The sequence below is a fragment of the Megalobrama amblycephala genome, linkage group LG6, assembly GCF_018812025.1.
Source record: "Megalobrama amblycephala isolate DHTTF-2021 linkage group LG6, ASM1881202v1, whole genome shotgun sequence".
Lineage (NCBI taxonomy): Eukaryota > Metazoa > Chordata > Actinopteri > Cypriniformes > Xenocyprididae > Megalobrama > Megalobrama amblycephala.
Genome location: NC_063049.1, coordinates 1,691,284 through 1,713,025, shown reverse-complemented (window position 1 = coordinate 1,713,025; position 21,742 = coordinate 1,691,284). Strand labels below are relative to the sequence as shown.

The 21,742-nt window shown below is 39.5% G+C and overlaps 1 protein-coding gene across 3 annotated transcripts; it reads left to right on the top strand.

Annotated features, from left to right (window-relative positions):
• Nucleotides 1-490: 490 nt before the first annotated feature.
• On the top strand, nucleotides 491-20,723 carry LOC125269645 (cyclin-dependent kinase 16). 3 transcript variants are annotated; one of them, XM_048192577.1, is made up of 16 exons: nucleotides 491-894; nucleotides 5,474-5,636; nucleotides 7,386-7,510; nucleotides 9,740-9,865; nucleotides 10,183-10,239; nucleotides 10,519-10,633; nucleotides 11,053-11,147; nucleotides 11,232-11,288; nucleotides 12,762-12,885; nucleotides 13,013-13,133; nucleotides 14,026-14,123; nucleotides 15,671-15,776; nucleotides 16,126-16,168; nucleotides 19,476-19,566; nucleotides 19,824-19,901; nucleotides 20,472-20,723. In XM_048192577.1, the coding sequence occupies exons 2-16, from the start codon at nucleotides 5,507-5,509 to the stop codon at nucleotides 20,561-20,563; spliced, it is 1,458 nt and encodes a 485-aa protein (XP_048048534.1). In that variant the 5' UTR covers nucleotides 491-894; nucleotides 5,474-5,506; the 3' UTR covers nucleotides 20,564-20,723. The 3 variants fall into 3 exon arrangements, with proteins under 3 accessions (XP_048048534.1, XP_048048532.1, XP_048048535.1); XM_048192575.1 differs by having other exon boundaries at nucleotides 11,232-11,294; XM_048192578.1 differs by lacking the exon at nucleotides 5,474-5,636 and having other exon boundaries at nucleotides 11,232-11,294.
• Nucleotides 20,724-21,742: the final 1,019 nt, after the last annotated feature.

Sequence of the window (21,742 nt, the reverse complement as noted above, 5' to 3'; positions counted from 1 at the left end):
CACACTCCTAAACCTTGTGGAAAGCCTTCCCAGAAGAGTTGAAGCTATTATAGCTGCAAAGGGTGGGCCAACTCCATATTAAACCCTACGGATTAGGAGTGGGATGTCATTGAAGTTCATGTGCACGTAAAGTCCCAAAACTTTTGGCAATATAGTGTATGTCATAATAGAGAAGAAAAGACAAGCACAGCTTCCCTTCGACTTAAAAAAAAATTGAGTTACAGATGTATATGTTCATTACTTTACTCATGTCTGAAGAGGTTGATATTGTCAAGCTAATTTGTAAGTTAAAAATGTCAAATTAAATGTCATTTTTATAAAGGTGTTGCATTTTAGCATACCCAAATACACCTCACTAAAATTTCTGATTCAAAATATACTTTGCAAGAATAAAACAAACGATCATGGGTGTGAATTATTATGATAGCTGATTGTTATAGAATAAATTCGTCCAAAGAGGTGGAGCCTATCTCGAAACATACTGTAGTGTCATTATGCTGCTACAGTGGAGAAGATCAGCAAGCCTCTGAAAATGTCTTTTAATATATTATAAATGATCTTGTAGCCAAATATTAATGGTGCATATGTGCATGCAGCATGATTGTGTGTGAAGAGGGGTGATTCCGATATGGGATGTTCTCTGTAACGCGCATCAGCACGAGCTTCATCACAGAGGGCAACCAGGTCACGTGATCACGAGGAGTCCCGGCCGGACAGGAGAAATGTCCGTTCATCTGCTCATCGGCGATTCAGCTCTAACTCTTCAAACATTCACCCGATCACAGTACAGATGCTATTTAGTCAGATATAAATGTGACACAGTGGACTGCAGCGAGCAGCGTCGGTGAAAGCGGCTGCGTCAGCAGAGAACACACGCGTCGCGTCTTGCCGCAGGTAGGCTGCTGTATGACCCGCTGCGGTGTTTCGCTATATTATGCTTCACATGTCAGTCCAGTTATGAACTTTCAGCACAGTTACTGACTGATGTAGAGTTGTGTTGAATGCGGTGTCTAACTCGGCTAACGCGTTCAGATGCGGGATTACGCGCTTGTAACGCGTGCGGCGCGTCATGCACTGTTTGGCATTCAGTGATTTCAGCAGATGGAATGACGCATGGGTTTTAGGACGGGACAGGATGTCATCGCATATGCAGTTGCTTTAAGAACACAAGTCCTTAAATCGTGCATTTAAAGGGGTAGTTCACCCAAAACCCTTTGACTTCTTTCTTAAATGGAGCACAATATGAGAGATTGTGAAGAATGTTCACACTGCTCTGTTACACACACATCATTATCACAGCCTTGACCGCAGTCATTAGCCTACTACATGAAATGAACTGCCAATGATCAGATTTCTCTTAACATGACTACTACATGGATCGATTCATTAAAAACTTCACACAGCCTGATTATAATATGTCTCATTAAGTGTTCAGAGTGAAATAACTTCTGTCAGCTGCTTCTTGTTTCCATCTGGCACACTTTGCTCTCTCCGTTTGAATGAGTTTTGAGCAAGTCCCTCTCAAAAGAAAGTCTGTTCACTCGTCAGCCATATTTGCAACACCTCCGGGCAGCTGTTTTGGCATTCAAGATCAAGTCCTGTCTAATTTAATGGGGTATCCTGAAATCTGGCCGCCAAACTCACATTTAAATAACACGTCAAATCAGCAACATAAATCAAAACATAAATCAACTGTCCCATAAATGCTGTTTCTTGTGCTCAAACAGCATTAAAAAATGCTTATTTTTCAGGCTGGACCAGCCTATGCACATGTTTTATAATGAGGAAAGATCTACTGATCAAGTCTTCATCTTCCCCTATAGAGGTGGAGTTATGACGTCACTTTGTAGCTCAACCGGCAGTTAGCATCACTCTGGTTCCCTCGACAAAATCCCAGTAGGATTTTTCCATAGGCTTTAGGATTATTGCAAAAAAGTTTATGATACTTACATGTTTTGTCCATCAAGATAATTTTCACAGACGAACACAACTTTTGTAAATTTTTATACATGTGCAAACCCTCTTTTGGTGTTAAAAAAACTACTGTTGAGAAATTAGCGCTGAAAAGGCGTGGACTGAGTTATTTTTGCTGCTGAACTTATTGCATATGCATGTGTAGGAGTTTCCCTTTCAGATGCAAAATTTATGTTAGGAGAGTATTTAAATTAATCACATAATGTGATTTACTAATGTTTGTGCTAGTCAATTTACTGCTGTTTGCACCATTATTGAAAGGGATAGTTCACCCAAAAATGAAAATTTGATGTTTATCTGCTTACCCCCAGCGCATCCAAGATGGTGACTTTGTTTCTTTAGTAGAACACAAATGATGATTTTTAACTCCAACCGTTGCCGTCTGTCAGTCGTATAATGCATGGCAATGGGAACTTCGTCTATAAGAGTCAAAAAAACATGCACAGACAAATCCAAATTAAACCCTGCGGCTCATGATGACATATTGATGTCCTAAGACACGAAACGATCGGTTTGTGCGAGAAACTGAACAGTATTTTTATCATTTTTTACCTCTAGTACACCACTATGTCCAACTGCGTTCAGCATTCGTTTAGTGAGGTCTGAAAACGCGCTCTGATGACAGAAGTGATCTCTCGTGCTTTACTTCAATGAGAGCGAGACATCACTTCCGTTATCAGAACATAATCTGACCTCACACACCGGATGTGCAAGGCAGTTGGACATAGTGGTGTATTAGAGGTAAAAAATTACATAAATACTGCTTTGCTACTTTGGATTTGTCTATGCATGTTTTTTTGACTCTTATTGGTAGAGTTCCCATCCACTAGCATTATTTGACTGACAGATGGCGACGGTTGGAGTTAAAAATCATCATTTGTGTTCTACTGAAGAAACAAAATCACCCACATCTTGGACGCCCTGGGGGTAAGCAGATAAACATCAAATTTTCATTTTTGGGTGAAATATCCCTTTAATGCCCCAAAAAAGCCCGTCTTAAACCAGATGCTAACCAGCAGATTGTGTTGGTCATTATAGAAATGATCCAGCTGCATCTGTGTTCTTTAATTTGCGTGTTGTCGTCGTTAGATCACGCTCATCAGCGTTTTTTGGCATTGCGCTCTTACACTAATTTGCCCCGTTTAGTAAATCTGGCCCTTAATCTTCCCGACTGCCTCTGTAGTCCCATTTAGGCCCTTGTTAGCAACCGCCTTTTTCAAGACACGTAACAGCTTTACAAAAATCACGAGTGGGGTAATACTGATGTGTTTTAAACGTGAAAGTGTGTTGAGCTTGTGTTCATACAGACCTTATTTCAGCCATTTAACCAAAATCCCATTAAAAAAAAATATTGACTTCGGCACAAAGGAAGCGGAAATGCTAAAATGCTAAATCACTTCCGGGTTTTGGTTTCTGTCATACCTGCACCACTCTATGACCAGTGGCTCAGTGGGCGGCACTGTCGCCTCCAGCAAGAAGGTGTTTGTTCGAGTCTCTTCCGAGTCAGGAGGTTTCCGTGTGGAGTTTGTATGTTTTTCCATGTCTGCATGGGTTTCCTCCGGTTTCCCAATCCAAAGACAAGCAGCATGGGTGAACTGGAGATGTTAAATTGTCTGTAGTTGTCAGTGCAAATATGTGTATTTCATAATGTCTATTAATCACTGTATGAAACAGAGCAACATGAACATTCGGCAGGGGTTGGGATGAGATCGGCAATGACCTCGGTCTGATTCATGGATGAACTATTCCTTTAATATTGAAATATGCTGCTGCTTTATTGAATATGACTGCTGTTCTCATAATATGACTGTGATTAAATGGCACTTCAATGGTTATATGGGAATTTAATTAACATCATCCTTAGTGCTTGTTAAATGGTGACATTTCAATCACCTTTTTGGCATTTCCATGAGAAAACTTTACTCAGTTCCATGAAAAATGTTACTGTTTAATTCTACATGCAGTAGGAAAGTAAGTCTTTGGCTGACATTTTCTCTCTAGTTTTTTGCCTTCTTACTGCATCTTGTTGGCATTTGGCTGAACTCTTTACTTCTGGCTCTCCATTCAGAACTAAGGTCACACAAGCACTTCTGTTTGCCTAAAACTCAGCACTCTCCTATGATTAAAACCACTGACACAACAACAGATCTGAACACCACAGATTCTGTTCAACACATACATTTTTTCGTGTATAATATGACATTTGTTATATGACTTTTGTTGAAAAGTATTTCATTTCATAATTATAGTGCCTGGGAAAGGACAGCTTTGGTTCACTTAGTTATAATAATATAACATAATAATTAGGGTTGGGAAGCGATTCAAATTTTTAATCTAATTAATTAAATGATGTGGCAATTAATTAATCAATCGCAAAAATTATTGTACATCAAATTTGGTTGAGAAATTATCCCCAACAGATCATTTGAAGTCATTATTGTGTAAAGCATCAAATAGACATTACAAAAAAGAAGATTCAGAAAGAAATACTTTGATTCAAAATAGAATTTATTACACTAACTTTTGGACCATGAGGTTGAGGAAATGATGACTGAATTTTAATTTTTGGGTGAACTATATCTTGATTTTTTTTTTTTTTTAATCAATATGGAAATATGAAATTGAAAGTGAACATATGGTCAACTGATGTTTTATGAATCATTTTCTTAGAGAAGTTAATTTACTGAAAGTTACAGAGAAAGCTAGGTTACTAAGTTTATTAAATTAATTCACAATATGTGCACATTTATTATTAATCTTGGGGGTGACACTTTTATTAAATTTTTCCTTTTTTATTAAAAATATGCACAATCTTGTTATCTGTAGTCTATCATGAACTATAGACTAGAACCCACAGAAACACGAGATATTCTCCATTCGTTTTAACCAATAAAAAACGACAGCAGCTTTCAGACACAATGTTCTTTTCATTTTTCTAGTTCACTTCAGGCATTTACTATGGCATTTTTTAACGACGCATGTCGAGTGCTCTACTCTGGCTCGGATATTGTGTGTGCGCACTCGGTTATGGAGTGTGGACACCAACCATATTTGATTGTGATTTGTCATTTAAATCGTGATGGGTGCTGCCACCGCAGTCCAGGGATTCGGATCTGTTAGATTTTAACATGTTTGAATTTAGCAGTGAACGTTCTGATCTTCAAAGGGTTCAAATCTTTCATATCTTGAATCTTGTGGACATTCTGACTGCATTCTATAGGCTATATCACACAGTGAGCTGTTGTCCTGCACCTGATCGTGAAGCGACTTCACATTGACATAATGATGGCGTTTCCTTGACAAAATGATCTTGTGGCCTCAAGATTATCATATTCCCAAAACAATATGTGAACCGAACCTGTCCCTTGCCGCCACAGCTCTGTTTGAGCGATGATACTGAGCGTATAACTTTAAGTCCTCCAGCTCCTTCTTGAAGAGCAAGCTCAAATTCAGATTTATGGGGCCTTATTGAATGTGCATATGTGACCTGAACCCACAGCATCCTTGAGGTCGCGGACAGAGCCGAGTTTTGATGGACCGTATGAAGATCATTAAAAAGCGCCTGTCCATGAGCCTGCAAAGCGTACGGCGTTTGGACGAGAGTCTGTCCGAGCTTCCTGAAGATACGGGACTGGATGAGCCTCCCTTGTCACGAGAGATTGGTGAGAACAAGCTTTTACTGAAACTCTGCATACAGACACACACTCACACACACACACACACACACTCATTTAAAGCAAGCATTTGTACACTGATCATTGTTCACACAGATTCAGGAAGAAAGGATGTTAAAAATGACACAAACTGTTGAATTCTTACTCAGAAGTAGTAGAATATAACGATAAAAATTAGAAGTACAAAGTAGGACAAAACTATTCTTTTTCCAATTTCATGTACATTGGCAGATAACCTCACCTCCTACATGATTTCACTTATTTCAGAACATGTATCTTGGAAAAGTGATCAAACAAATGTGACCTTACAGAAACCAACAATGTTTCTGTCCACTTTTGGGAATAAATTCACAAGTTCTGGTTCTGACAACCCCAGAATGCTCCTGTTCTGGATGTGTGTCCGTCCACCCTGACTGAGTTTGTCACATTAGCTCAAACCCTGATCAAACTCACTTACCTGTAATGTAGTTTGACTGGGGTCGGATCTAATCTCCAAGGGACAGATTTGAGGAACCCTGGTATATTATGGAAAAAAAAAAAAAACTTGTGAGGTGTATTATTGGTGTTAACACCCATTTTATCTGATGGGCATCCATCTGCTGGATCTGAAATGTCTGCTGTAGATAGTTAAGGTATGTTTGAAATCTTTCACACTGAATTTTCTTGGCCTCTAAAGGCCTAAAGTGATGCACATGGGACAAAAAAAATATTTATTAGTCAGCATACAGTTTTTGACTCTCAAAAGCCTAAAAGCAATGCACACAATAATTGATATTTTAAAGTGGACCTATAATGCTTTCCTTTCACAAGATTGTAATATCAGTCTCTGGTGTCTCCAGAATGTGTGTGTGAAGTTTCAGCTCAAAATCCCCCACAGATCATTTATTATAGCTTGTCAAATTTGCCCCTATTTGGGTGTGAGCAAAAACACGCCGTTTTTATGTGTGTCGCTTTAAATGCAAATGAGCTGCTGCTCCAGAAGAGGGTGGAGCTTTAACAGCTCAACAACAACAAAGCTGGAGAATCTCACGCAGCCAAAATGAGGATTGTCAGTAACGGTGTTCAGCCTTACATTGTTCAAACCGGAGTCGACACTGATGGAGAGACTCAGGAAGAAGTTACATGATCATCAGTGATGCACAGCTGTTTTAAATGTCAGAGGATGAGCACTTCAGGGCATTTGTACAAAAGCTTGACCCAGTAAATCTGCGTCCTACAAAGCATGAAGGACATGGTAGCTGCAAGGCACAAAACAGCAGAAGAGGAAGTGGTGGCTGGCCTATGGCCAAATGATTCTCGTTTGCATTAATGCAGTATACTGGAGCCAAACCTGATTAGGGAGTCCAGAAGATTCCTCAGCGTTCCTCAATTTATGTAGTTGTAATTTATAGGCAATCCTATGCATGCTGGGAACTAGAAATCCACTGCTATCAAGACAATTTCATTAAGTTACTACAACCTAATACGCAGACATTTGAGTTTAAATTTACAGACGATATTAAGTTGATGTAATGATCAACATTATTATGTCAACACAACTCTACAAAATAATCTTTAATTAAAACAATTTTAACTTGCAACCATGCATTAATTTAAGTTGTGGTGACTGATCCCCTGAATTACTTTGTAGAGTGCAGGTGAAATGTCATGGTCATCTCAAATCTGGGTTTCTATTCTCTTCACATGTACCTAAGACCTAAGGGGATATAAAGTGTGTGTGTGTGTGTGTGTTTCCAGGTGTAGTCCATGGGAAGATGTGGTCAGATGGAGAAAGTGATCAAGCTTCAGGAACCTCCTCTGATGAAGTTCAGAGTCCTGTAAGAGTGCGCATGCGTAACCTTCAGCAGCGCATCTCTAATGAGGTAATGCGTGTACAATCTGAAGTGAGTAACACACATTCCAACACACATGCCCAAATTATACATTAAATTAAGCAAGTGCTGTGTCTCAAGTATGGCGTTCTGTTATATTCCCCGAGTGCCCAAACGCGTGGTTTCTTAGTGCAAAAGGGGGTTATGCTCACATATGCCCACAACGCACCATCATGAAATCAAACTTCCTCACCATCGTCTGTGAATTTGCCAAAGCGGCAGAATGCAGATCAGCCTCCCGATACACTACACCACTGACATGAAACCAACTACCATAGGAAAACATTCAGCTGTCTTCCTGATAAGCAGATCATTTGACAACAGTCATAGATAAATTATTACACTAACATTATTAGGGATACCTTATTGTTTGTCATTGTTATTTTTTTCATTTCTTTTAGTGAGTGAAATGCCAAACCAAATCAAAGAAAAGGGATCAGGTGCAGGCTGTGACTTTAGGATTGTCCCCTACATTTAATATTCAGGAGCCCACCTGAACATGAGTGTGGTTCAGAAAATGTAGTGTTGTAGGTTATGTCACTCTCTCAGGACTCAGGTTTGATTTCTCTGTTTCTGCTCTAGCCTTTGTTTTTATTTTCATCTGTTCTCAGCTGATCGCATTCTTCAGTCATTATTTAATTCTGGACAGGGTATTAACTCTGTGGCCACTGGTAATGATATACTAGACGTAGTAATGTGATTATGAGCACAGGCTCATTCTGTAACTGTACATGTCTAGTATTATTCGGTTTGCTTGAAGTCATGGTGATTAGTGTTCCCTTGACCCTTGACATTTGTTAAATGGGCCATGAATTGCATTTTTAAAATGTTATATATTTTTCAGAGGTGCACTTATAATGTTAGTAGGATTTTGACATTTTCAACTCTGATTTTAGCTCTCTGATTTAAAGAACCCATTTAAAAGAGGAAAGTCTCCTTTATCAGTGTAAACAACCACTGCTGTGATTAAGTATCATCTTTGCATATGAAATAAGCAATACATGTAAAACTCTTTTAGATCTACGCCTGTTGCATAAAAGGTAGCCAATGTCCGTTGAACACACGGATGCCGTGATCTCGCCGCTGCAGCTTGATTTCTCCACTGGCCTTGATTCCCACTCGATGTTGAACAGGCATGTCCACCAGCTGACTACATCCAGGGCCTTCAGTATCTCAGGGAGAACCTCATCCACCCTCAGAGCCTTTTGCATCAGCCAAGGAAATTTTACATCACAACCCTACCTCTTCTTATGAGGCCATGTCCTCAAGGTTCAGAAGATCCTCAAAGTGTTCATTACACCTCTTTGATGCCATCCAGAAGTTCTTCTCTGGTGTTTTCTCTGAGCTCCTCTCATACCTGAGTTTTTGCTTCAACAACCACTATGGCTGCAGTCCCTCTATCCTGCCAATACTTGGAGACCCACAGGCTAACCAGTACCAAAGGGTTTCCTTGTTCCTGCTAATGGCCTCCCTCACCGTTGGTGTCCACTAATGTGATTTTGGGTTACCGCCATTGCCGGCACCAACAACCTTCAGCCACTGCTCAAAGCAGCTGTTTCCGCTGTAACAGGACTGACAAGACTCCATGTCTCCAGCTTGCCTTGGGATAAAGGAATAGCTCCTCTGCAGGTGGGAGTTAAAGCTCTTCCAAATGTTCCCAGTTCACCTGCAAAATTTGCTTGGGTTTCCTGTTTTTCCTCTCTTTACCTGCCCTGCTGAAACATCCAGCATAAACCAGCATGAATTCCATGTTCATTTATTTAGAGCTGGTATAGCGCTGGTCAAGCTGTTGGTTCATATCATGCTGTTCTCAAGCAAAACTGAGCTGGTTTGCTGGTCCACCAGCTCCTGGATTTTTTAGGAGGCTGAGTGTCCATTACATACAGCCGCTGGTCCAATTCTAAGAAAACAAATTTGGTCATCTGCCTTTAGCCTAAGGTGGTCTAAGACCAGGTACACTTTATGAACCAGGTACACCTAATGTTTGAACATGGTGTTTGTTATGGCTAATCCAGAAGTCCAACAATACCACTCAGGTTTTGTTCAGGCAAGCCGTCCTTCCCAGTCACTCTCCTCCAGATGTCTCTGTCGTCCCAAACATGGGCATTAAAGTTGGCCAGCAGCATTATGTAGTCACCAGGTGACATTTATAGGTGCACTTCCATCAGCACTGCCCCATACAACTGCTCACTGACACATTATATCTTTTATCCCCTTCAGGACATCAATAAGCGTCTCTCACTGCCAGCGGATATTCGTTTGCCAGAAGGTTACCTAAAGAAATTTGCCTCAAACAGCCCACCGTTTGACAAACCTCTGAGTCGAAGGTTTCGCAGGACGTCACTTGTGAGTCTTTCTTTGTCGTGATCTACCAGTATGATTTAAAATTGTATGGAGATTATCAAGTGTCAAACTGAAAACACTTAAATTAATATCTTTGTTAATAAATGTAAAAAAAGATTTTGCATAAAAAATACTGTAATGCCCACGTTTTTATACAAAATTAACCATTTATTAATCTGTAAATCACAGCAAAGCTTCCTTTACATCAAATGCGATTAAGCATCGTCATAGACAATGAAAGCGTAGTCAAAATTAAATTTCTCCTTGTGTAAAAATTGAACTTTTGCATAACAATAATTTGAGATTTGTTTTCCTTTCAGTCAGAAATCGGCTTTGGCAAATTAGAGTCGTATGTCAAACTGGACAAACTGGGAGAGGTGAGACACTGATGAGCTCCAGTCTTCTCCACACTAGATGATATTCCCACAGTTTATGATCCAGTTTCTGTTTATTCACTCAATTAATTGAGCATTAGAAGTGTTTGAATGTTGGAAATGGAGTTGAGTGGGTTGTTCTTATCTTTCTTTTGGTCATATTGTCAATTGATATTGTTCTTTTCTACTAATTTTACAGTTTGCCATTTCTATATAAATGCAAAGGCCATTGCACATCAGTAATGCCACTGAACAGCTGATATTGTGTGTGTGTGTTTATAGGGCACATATGCCACAGTGTTTAAGGGTCGTAGTAAATTAACGGATAACCTAGTGGCTCTGAAAGAAATCCGGCTGGAGTATGAGGAAGGCGCACCCTGCACCGCCATACGAGAAGGTACAATATCCTCCACCATTCAGAAGTTTAGAGACGTGAGGTAATTCACCTGAGATGTATTAAACTGGTTAAGATGGGCTTTGGATTATAGCAGTGACTGAGTGTTGATGGGAAGAGTCTACTTTGATCTTTCCAGACAATATTTTATGGATTAGCCTTCATCTCTCAAAACAACAACAAATGGATTTTTTTTTTTTTTAAATGTGTTTGGCCATTATTAAAACTAGTATTAAATTTGACTAGTAAGCGTAAAATAACTTGCAAGAAATGCAAGTGTACTCAGATAAGACTATGAATTGTGGGCTCTGTGCATTATATTGCTATTGTGATTATGCAACATAATTTTCTTAGCAGACTGGAGTAGCAGTGCCAGACTATGTTTTCATTCAGGCTGATTTGATGATATTTCTCTCTGTCAGTGTCTCTCCTGAAGAACTTGAAACATGCCAACATCGTCACGCTCCACGACATCATTCACACAGAGAAGTGCCTTACACTAGTCTTTGAGTACTTGGTGCGTGACGTGCATCTTATTTATTATAGCATTTCTAATTGTGTCCATCTGTTTCTAATACACGTGTGCTCTGTGTGTTTTCAGGAGAAGGATCTCAAACAGTATCTGGAGGACTGTGGGAGCATAATGAGTGTTTATAATGTAAAGGTTAGGGGGTGAAGACATATCCTGCCAGCTGTAACTGCCTGTAATTTTAGTTTAAATTGAGTATGTTGATTATCCGAAATACAAGTAATACTAAAAAGTAATGCATGAGGGAAAGTGATTGAAAATAACGTCATGTCACAGCACAACACAACTTCATGTGGTCTGAGTAGAGACTGATTGTGAATATCAATGAAAACTTCAATCTGTTCATCGAACAAGTCTATTATAAGGCTTCAGAAGACTAAGGAATAGTGCATTCTGTAGATATTTTAAGCAGGAGGATACAGCATATAGAATTGCAAAGAAATAATTAAGGTAGTCCTAATAGATCACTACGTTTGATATGCAGGTACTTTTGTAGATTAGAAATTTAAAAGAAATTTTCTTTTTTTATATATTTATGGGCTTTTTGTGCCTTTATTTGGAGAGGACAGTAGAGAGCAGACAGGAAAGCATTGGGCAGAGAGAGGGGCAAAGGACCTCGAGACGGGAATTGAGCTCCGGTCGCCATGAACGCATTTGCGCCATATGTCAGTGTGCTAACCACTAGGCTATTGGCGCCAACGGGAATCGTAATTGGGAATTTTTGCTACACTAAAGACCTCGATATACCAGAGAACGCACTAGTTGTGACATTGTTTCCGTGGTGATGATGCAATAGTTGGGTGTGGCTCTGAGGCCCCGCCTTCTTTGAGGTGTAAATCTTCTCTGGTTCATTTCCTCTTCATTCACATATTCATCTAAACATCGCTCTCAACACTGTGGACGTTGTCAGGATGTTAACTGTATTTCAAACTTCTTTTTACCCCTGAGCAAAGAGGAAAAAGAACTTTGCCATGAGTATATCAGGGCCTTTAAGGTACAAATGAGCTTGTCATTGGGAAATTGGGTCATTGCTTGGGAAATGCACAATTTATGCACACTCCAATGTTTTTCATTCTAGCAGTAGTACTTCTGTGGAACACAAAAGAAGAAACAAAGCAAACAAACAAACAATAAAATTCAAATATTTAAGTCAGTGGGGTCAAATGTTGTTTGAACTACATTTATTTTTGTGCTCCATAGAAGAAAAACAGTCATACCGGTTTGGAATGACAGGAGATAAACGATGGCAGAGGTTTCATTTTAAGTGAACTATACCTTTAACTTCTTTCCTGAACATAAGAAGTTACATACCTAAAAGTTTTGGCAAGCCCAGGACCAAACTCTGACCGGCAGGGCACAGAAGAGACAGTTTGAAGGGCAGATCAGGAAGATGTAGGGCTAAGAAAGAACGAGCGGCCACCATGTAGAGAAAGGATCAACAAAAACGAAGCCAGAGCAAGATAATAGAATAAGAAAGGAAGAAAAAGAGAGCTGTAACTCAAGTCCTGTCTGGGTGGCACATTCATTGGTTTACAACAGTGAAGGTACACGAGCATCTGATATTGAAATTACTTTATTGTACTCTTTGTTTCCACCCTATAGATTTTCCTGTTTCAGCTATTGCGAGGTCTAGCTTATTGCCATCGGCACAAAGTTTTGCACAGAGACCTAAAACCTCAGAACCTTCTGATCAGCGACAGGGGAGAGCTCAAACTCGCTGACTTCGGTAGGCCCAATCACTCACATCCCCAAATACTAGAAAGACAGAGACACCAACTGACGTTAACTGTATAGTGTGAAATGAACGAGAATCATCACGTTCACAGATTAATGGTTTGTTTGTGTCGCTGTAGGTCTTGCACGTGCGAAGTCAGTGCCCTCGAAGACCTTCTCTAATGAAGTGGTCACTCTCTGGTACAGACCTCCAGATGTGCTGCTGGGATCAACAGAGTACTTCACCTCCATCGACATCTGGTGAGGTCACACACACACACACACACACTTCACATCTGTTTGGATTGCTGCCATTAATACTAGTTGAATGGTGAAAACTTGTAGGAAGTATACCTATACTTTATTTTCAAGATTATACAAACTATAATAATATATAGTTTGTTTATAATAATATATAGTCAATCCCATAGCAGATCTATGCAGGTGGAGCTGGGGAGGTGGAGGGGCTCAGAGGAGCTCTGATATGCTCTTACAGTAAACACTGAACCAGGGCTGCACTTCTCAAAAGCATTGTGAGCCAAGCTGATTAATATATTATATATATTTAATACAATAAATATATATGTGTGATTCACTCAGTAGTGTTGTGAGTGTCAGGCTGGAGAGCGTTTCAGAGTCATTTGTGTTCAAGTGCAGAAGCGTCTGTACAGAATCAAGGTCAAAGAGATAAAGATGAGACCATTCTACATATCATTCTACAGATGACTTATTTATGCTCAAAGTAGAGAAGAAAACATGTATTAGAGCAACTTTACAAGTATTATGCAGGAAGTATGTTGTTGTGGATGGGAAGTGATGCAGCTCACTGAATGCAGAACAGGAATTTTATAAAGGGAGCGCTCCTAGTCTGGACTAATTTATCTTTACATATCCAGGACAACGACAGTTACAGCATTATTCACTGGTTTAAGTGTGTTTGATTAAAGGTTGGAGCTGAACTCTGCGGGACAGTAACTTGGTTGTCAATGCCCTGACTTAAGACAAAACCCCAAACTGTGTGCATGAGTGTTTCATGGGTATCGCTTTGGACTCTCTGTTTGGCCTGTGTAACATATCAGTATTTTGCCTTTCATGTATTTCTCAAAAAGACATTTTATGCTTTCTATCTGTCTGCTTTGTTTCATTAACATAGGGGTGTAGGATGTATATTCTATGAAATGATCACCGGACGCCCTCTCTTCCCTGGGTCGACAGTGGAGGATGAACTTCATCTTATATTTCGCATCTTGGGTAAGAGCTGTGGTGTTATGCATGGTAAAGGAGCACTCAGTACTGTTTTTTGCTTATTCATCCCATTAGTGGTTTTGAATAGTGTAATTAAACTATTCACAATACTCCCGCACTTAAACTCAATCCCTACCTCGATCCATCACCTAACCTTAATAGCAACAACATTTTCAGAACAACATGCATGTACACAACAAGTACAAATGCTTAATTTGATAATGTAAATACATAATCGTTAAAGAATCCTTAAACAACGTTGTGTGTGTCAGAGGAGAGTAAGCACTATCCCCTTTTCCACCAAAATCCTGGGGTTATTTGTATTATGAGATAACAAGGGTTGAGTCAAGACATTAAGACAGGGCAGTACATGGTACATAGAAACAAACATGAATCACAAAGAACACAATCCCAAGCCGTGCCTTTGCCATGCCTCTTGTAAAACTTAGCAAAGGTGTTCTTCTTTCTGACCTTGTGATCCAGTTCATCCCTGAGCAGTTCAATAGGATTCAGGTCCAGTGACTAGGCTGGCCATTCCATGATAGATAACACTCCAGCCGACTGTTTGCTCTTGGACATATGCTTCGGATCATTGTCTTGTTGCATGGTGAAGTTTGGTTCCAATTAGCTGCAGTCCAGATGGAATTGTGTGGCATTGAAGTATGGAATGGTAGCCATGTTGATCCAGTATTCCTTTCACCTGAAATAAGTCTCCAACCTTCCCTGCTCCAAAGCAACCCCAAACCATTACGCTTCCACCTCCATGATTGACAGTCTAGTAACATCTTCTCTTCTGTTCTCCATCTTACATAAGTTCTTCTGTTAGAGCAATTTTGGACTCATCTGTCCACAGAACTTTCTTCCAGTCATTCACCGTTCAATTCTTGTGTGTTTTCACCCACTTTAGTTGCTTTGCTTTATCTGAAGTCTTCAGGAGTGGTTTCTTGCAGGAAATTCTGCCCATCAGCCCTGCTTCTAGCGCCAGTGGTTGATGACACTGGTACATCACGAGTGTCATTGAGCTGTGCTGTAAGCTGAGGACTAGTTAAGTGTCTGTTGTGAAGGCTACATTTTGGCCTTCCACTCCATTTTCTGCTTTTTCTCTGCAGACAGTAGTAAACTCCTTTCGATTTCTTTGCTATAGCTCACAAAGAATAGCCTTCATTTCTCAAGACAACTACAAACTATCTAACCTGTAACCTGCATCAATGCTCAACCATCACCACGTTTTGTTTTCTTTTAATGCATGAATTTGGTCATTCAATCACGGTCTGTAGGGCATTTAACCTACCAACATCTGCACATGTATGGTCAAGTGAAACCATCATACTATTAAAATCACCTAGTTTGTTGCATATAAACAAAAGGAACATGCCTGTTTCTCTCAAAAACAATAAAAGATTAGGTTTTTCCAAACTCTTCTATATATTTTGCGAGTTTATGCATCTGAGCAACCAGATTTATTCAGATGTCTAACTACTGCTTGCGACTCTAGTGATACTTACTAAGTGTAGTTGGAGTCTGTTTTGATCATTATCTCATGTCATCTCCAGGTTCTCCTACTGAGGACTCTTGGCCAGGAGTCAGTGTCAATGACAACTTCCTGTCATACAACTTCCCTCACTATGACGGAGAACCTCTGATCACTCATGCACCCAGGTGTGTGAACAGCCTTTCTGCTGTGACAGTATATATTTGTGGATCTATATATGAGCTGTATTGTTAGATAACATTTTTGTAGGGAAAAGTTACTAGCAGCACCTTGAAAGGGTGACACTGAGGAAGAGTTAGGATCCATGTGCAGAAGAGACTATTTCATTGGTAATGTTTCACACAAAGAAAACAGTTAAACGAGAGCCAAACTAGTCCAAATTGAATAGCAAAGGAAAAGAACAGAAACACGGACACCAGATTACACCAGTGCCATAAAACATCACTACTAAAATGTCTTAACATTGGAACTGAAAAGCTATAGCTATAACATGTGTTGTGTAATTTTGTTCTACAGGATCACAAATGATGGTCATGATCTGCTATGCCAGTTATTACAGGTAAAGTACAAACTCGCTTCAGAAAGCCTCATGATGGTTTTTGATCGTTGTCTGCTTTTTACTCGACCAGAATCGTATGTTCATTATTATGAAAGATGCTTTTATAAATATACCTTTAAGAATGAAATAAGGACTGATGACTCAATTTATTTAATTCTTAAAGGCACACTGTGTAACTTTTGTCCCTCTAGCAGTTAAAAAACAAAAATCTATGCATTTCGCAGAAGAACATTGTTTTGGATGTGCTTCGGCTCTGTGTGACTGTGTGGATGAATATGGCTCTTCTTCATAACTAAAGAGAGAGAGAGACAGAGTGATTATCCTACTGCTCATAAAACATTCACTTCTGGGTTTAAGAGATATAACCAGTTTAGATGAAAAGGATCTCAAGCTGACTAGCTGAAGACATTACTGTACCCATTAATAGACACAGTACTTCCATGAAAATAAACTCCAGCACAGCGTTACTACAACCATAATGATGCTTCACACTGAACTCTGTTAGAGAGATACATAAGGCAGTTTATCTGTTCAATAAAACACGTGTTGATTAATAAACACCATCATCTCCGTGTCGCTTTTACAACATTTCAAATCCCTCGGTTCTCACCATCTCCGAGAAGCCCAGCCAATGTTGATTCATGTTTTATTACGAGCTCTGTCACCGCCAGCAGACTCTCCTCTGTTCGGCGTTTAACACAGGATGGAGATTTAGCTACTCCATGTCAACCTTTCTCACTCATTGTGACAACTAACCTGTGCCGCTCCCACACCAGACATGCGTCAAAGCAGCCGCAGCAACCTTTCTCTATTACGGATATGACGAGACACACGGGCGAGTGACGTGCACAATATCCCGTGAAAACCATCCCTAAGCGAGGGCCCTAAGGACGGCCCTGATTTTATGAAATGATTAATTTAAAGGTTAGAACCAAGTTACGTTTACATTTACATCATTTACAGTATCCCTGTCAATTTGGGAGTTTCAATGACAAATCACTTTAATTTCAATATTGATTATTTTGATGACATTGCTGTCACGGTCATGTTCTGTTTTACTGTCTTGTTTAATTTCTAGTCATGGTTTTCATTGTTTTACCTGTGTCCTAGATCTTCATTAGTTGTCTAGTTTCTCATTAGTTTTCACCTGTTCCCTGTTTCTCTGACTGCCATCCTCCTGTCTATTTAAAGCCCTCTGTGTTTCAGTTCATTGTCTTGTGTTAATGTTACGTTGGTATGTGTATGCGATCATTCGTTGTGTTAATTAAAAGACTATTTCTCTGTGTCTCGCAACTCTTTGGTGTATTTAATACACACAACCCCTGACAATTGCAGAGCTTTTCAAATAAACCCAATTTGTCAAGTGAAGTGAGTTTATCCTGTGATCAGGAGTAGGGTGTGAACACATAAGGACACCCATATTCTGTCACTGTATAAAGTTCCTCAGTACTTCAGTTTCTGGCGCCATATTCACCAAACATCTTAAGGCTAAAAGTAGCCTTGCCATTTTAGGAGAAACTCTTTAAAATACTGGGCGTGTCAGTCCTAAATTTAGGACTCCTAAATGTTTCCTCTAAGAGTATTTCACAAAGCATATAAGCACTAAAACTAGCTCCTAAATCTGTGAAACATTAGGAGTAGTCAAGAGGACTCTTAAGTCACTTAACAATCCTAAAATCGGTTGTAGCCGGCAATCTGCCTAAGCAGTCCACCCAAAGACACTGAACACCGTTGAGGAAACAGTCTTGGGTGCTGAGCCTTTTCTTCATAAATGCAATAAATATTTTGATTTATAGATTTTAATCAGAGATGACATAACATGAAGGTTGATTTATGTGCAGGCAAATTGTATTGAATGTTGGCGAATAAAACATCCCAGTCAAGTTGAAAATAATATCCTATTGTTGGCGCCGAAAGCCTTGTGGGAAGCTCGCGTGACCCGAGTTCAGTTTCCAACTCGTGGACCTTTCCCGATCTCGCCAACCACCCCAACCCCTCATTTCTCTCTTCCACTCACTGTCCTATCATAATAAAAAGGCAAAAGCAGCAAAAATGAATAAATAAGAAAATAATGTCAGATTACATGTGGCAGTTGTTTTCACAAGTTCACACTTACAAATGATGGAATAGACTAAAAGAGTAAAATAAGGATATTTGGTGAGCTGTCCGAGGGGATCGAGGGCTCCGAGCTCAGAATTTAGCCAAACCCAGAGTACTGCCCCGTATCCTGGGAACAGGAACCAGCTGAGAGTAAGTCAGGGTATCGGAGGATGCAGAAAACTGTCGAGTTAACTAGGCGAGTGGCTGTGTATATATACCTCCTCTGGAGCTGATGAGATAGACCGTTTGAATGAGGTCCTCCCAAACTTGAATTCTGCAATCTCTCGAGACGCAGACATGTAAGAGGCTGACAATTAGCTAATCACAGTTTAATTAGTGACCTACATTTTAAAATCTGAAAATCATGAAAAAATGAAAATTATCCCATGATTTACTCACCCTCAAGCCATCCTATATGACTATCTTCTTTCAGACGAACACAATCATTTTTAATGGTAGTGAATAGGGGGGCGAGATTTGAAAAATCTTTATCTCAGATTATAAAGTTTTTAATATTTTAGATTATAAGGTTTTTAATATGGATAATTTTCTTACAAACCCATCGCCTCGCTTCAGAAGGCCTTTATTAACCCCCTGGAGCCGTATGGATTATATTTATGATGGATGAACTTTTTTGGGCTTCAAAACACATTCACTACCATTATAAACCTTTGGAGAACAAGGATATTTTTAAATATATCTCTGACTGTGTTCGTCTGAAAGTAGACAGTCATATACACCTAGGATGGCTTGGGTGAGTAAATCATGGGGTATTTTTAATGTTTGGGTGAACTATCCCTTTAGTAAGCATGTTGACATCATCCATAGCAATGAGGTCAACCCCGCCCTATCTCTTATCTTAAGACTTCTTCCTTAGTAAAAGTTTGTGAATAGGTTTTAAGAGGAAACTCTTAACTAAGAACTTTTACTGCTGTTTAGGAGAACTCAGAACTGAACTTGAACTGCTGTTGTATCCTGATTACTGAGTAATATCAAGAGTACTAGTGTCATTTGTTTGTATCCCAGGATCATTAGAAAAGATGCTGCCTGTGATATTTCAACACTCAACACTGTTTATCTATATGCTTATGAATCATAACGCATAACTCAGATATGTTAGTACAACACAACAACACAGTGAGAGTCCATTAGTAATCGTGTGCATTGAACAGAAAGATATTCACAAAAGATGTTTGTGTTTTTCTAGTTTGAAGCAAGTCGGCGTATTTCTGCAGAAGCGGCTCTTCGGCACATTTATTTCAGAGAACTGGGAGACAAAGTGCAGGACCTGGATGACAGTAAGTATTTCATACCACTGATATTAAAGTGTATAAACTTATTTTAAAGTTCATTTTCAGTAGTTTCACAAATATATGTTTGTAACCCTAACATTCATCAAAACATTTGTAAACATCATCATAAGTCAAGATGGCAGTTTCTGCTCGTAAGCAAAAGAGTTTGTAGAGACTGAACAATTTTACACATTTATAAACTCACACGTTCACAGTGGAAATGTTAGCATTATCATAAACAGTTTTTCATTTCTTCACCGCAGCTACCTCCATCTTCTCCGTGAAGGATATTCGGCTGCAGAAGGACCCGGGAAAACACTTTCCAGCTCAAAGAGAGTTGGGTGAGTCCAAGTACTTGACCCTATTTCATCTCTCCTCAAAAAACAACACAAAAAAACACACATATGAGATCAAATAGTCAGTTTATTAAAAAAACACACAAGCACTGATTTACTGTTTACCGAGGAGTTGCTGACTAATGTTTCATAAAGAGAGTGATTATAAATTATAGGCAGACAACAGCAACAAATAAAAGTACACATGTTACTGTAATATAGTATTTTTTTAATATAACAACAAATAATAAGTTTGGCAGAGCTGTCAAAGGGTCACGTTCCTGCAGAGTGTCGCTCCAACCTGGAAGCAAATGGAGGCTTTCCAACTTCATCCAAGATTTTCTGTTTTCACAAATACACTCAGAAGTCATCCTCGGCAGTTCAGTGAAATAATCGGAGCTGGGATTAACGTCATGATTCAGAACATTCTGTCTTGTGTTTAATAATGTTCATATAAATTATAGTACAAATATTACAACTGCTGTCAACAAAAGCAGAATCACATATCAATTTGTTAGAGTTTGCAAATCTGGTTTCTTTTGTTTGTTTGCTTTAATATGTCATTATATATTTCAGCGGTGGTCCATCGAATGGGCTCTGCCCCACCTGAACATTTCCTCTCTGAAGGAGTAAATCGTCTTCTTCATCCTGCCCCGCTCTCTTCATAGACCTGCTAGACTTTGCTTTCCTGTGCACCTGTTGTGTAACATACTGTTTGTCTTTCTAAGTTCTCTTTTATCGTCTTTTTTATTGTTTTTATTTGCACATATTTTGTCTCTGTATGTAAATATCAGTATGAAGTAAGAAATAAAATCATTATGATAGGCATCAAGTACCAAAGATGTGTAATGCCGAAAAACGTGTTTGTTCATGGGAATCTTTGGCAGCCCAAATAACCACAGGGTAAAGGGTTGTGAAATGGCATAGCCATGGCCTGGTCCCAAAATGACAACAAAATTAGGATTTGCCCCTCGACGTCTCCACTGCATTTTCTGCTGATATCAGTTTTGCCTGGTTTCCCATTTTACGATTGGGCAAAGCCAAATTTAGCACACCTTCACTATCAGCCATATTGCAACGTTCACCATCTTCGGTTTTAGCAAAATTGTAGCTGCTTTTTCTTCTCCAAAAAAAGGTCCACATCATGTCTTCAGACTGTTTGAGATAAAGCACCACTGTATATGAAATGTATTATAAAAATAAACTTGCCTTGCCAGAAAAAAACTAACCAAATGGATCTTTATAATTCAACAATTCAGCAATCGCTTGGCAGTATTTGATGGAGAAGATGCCAAAACATCATCTTCTCAATACTGCTGAGTACTGAATATTGAGTCCTTCTCAATCGGAAAGCTGCGCCCTAGTGAGGCTGCATATCTGGGCTGCACGTCATCAAGCACCATCGAAGGCCGTCTCAATTCAGAGTCTCAAAAGGCAGCCTATGTTTTGTGTCCCTCATTCAGCATATTTTGAAGGATGAATAGCATACTCTACAAGAATTGTCAGAAAGCCACTCAGCACTGAGCTTGTCCAATTTCATTATATAATGCAAAACAAAGGTTTCACAGATATTCGTTTTAGGACGTACTAAACCATCTCATCCTAGCATTCACTGCTGAGGAGTCTACAGCAGAAGCCTCAGGAGGACACAGCCGTCTGTTTGAGACGCAGCCCAGATTTAGGTCTTCACACTATGACGGGGAAAGAGTTTGCCGTCTTCCCACAGGGAGCTGTCCTGCAATACCAATATTTTCAGATGCTTCCATAAGCCCTTTTTCAAAATGAGGCAATAATTGTTTGCCATCATTACCTTTTTTATTATTCCCGTTATCGCTCTCTTCAGCTCA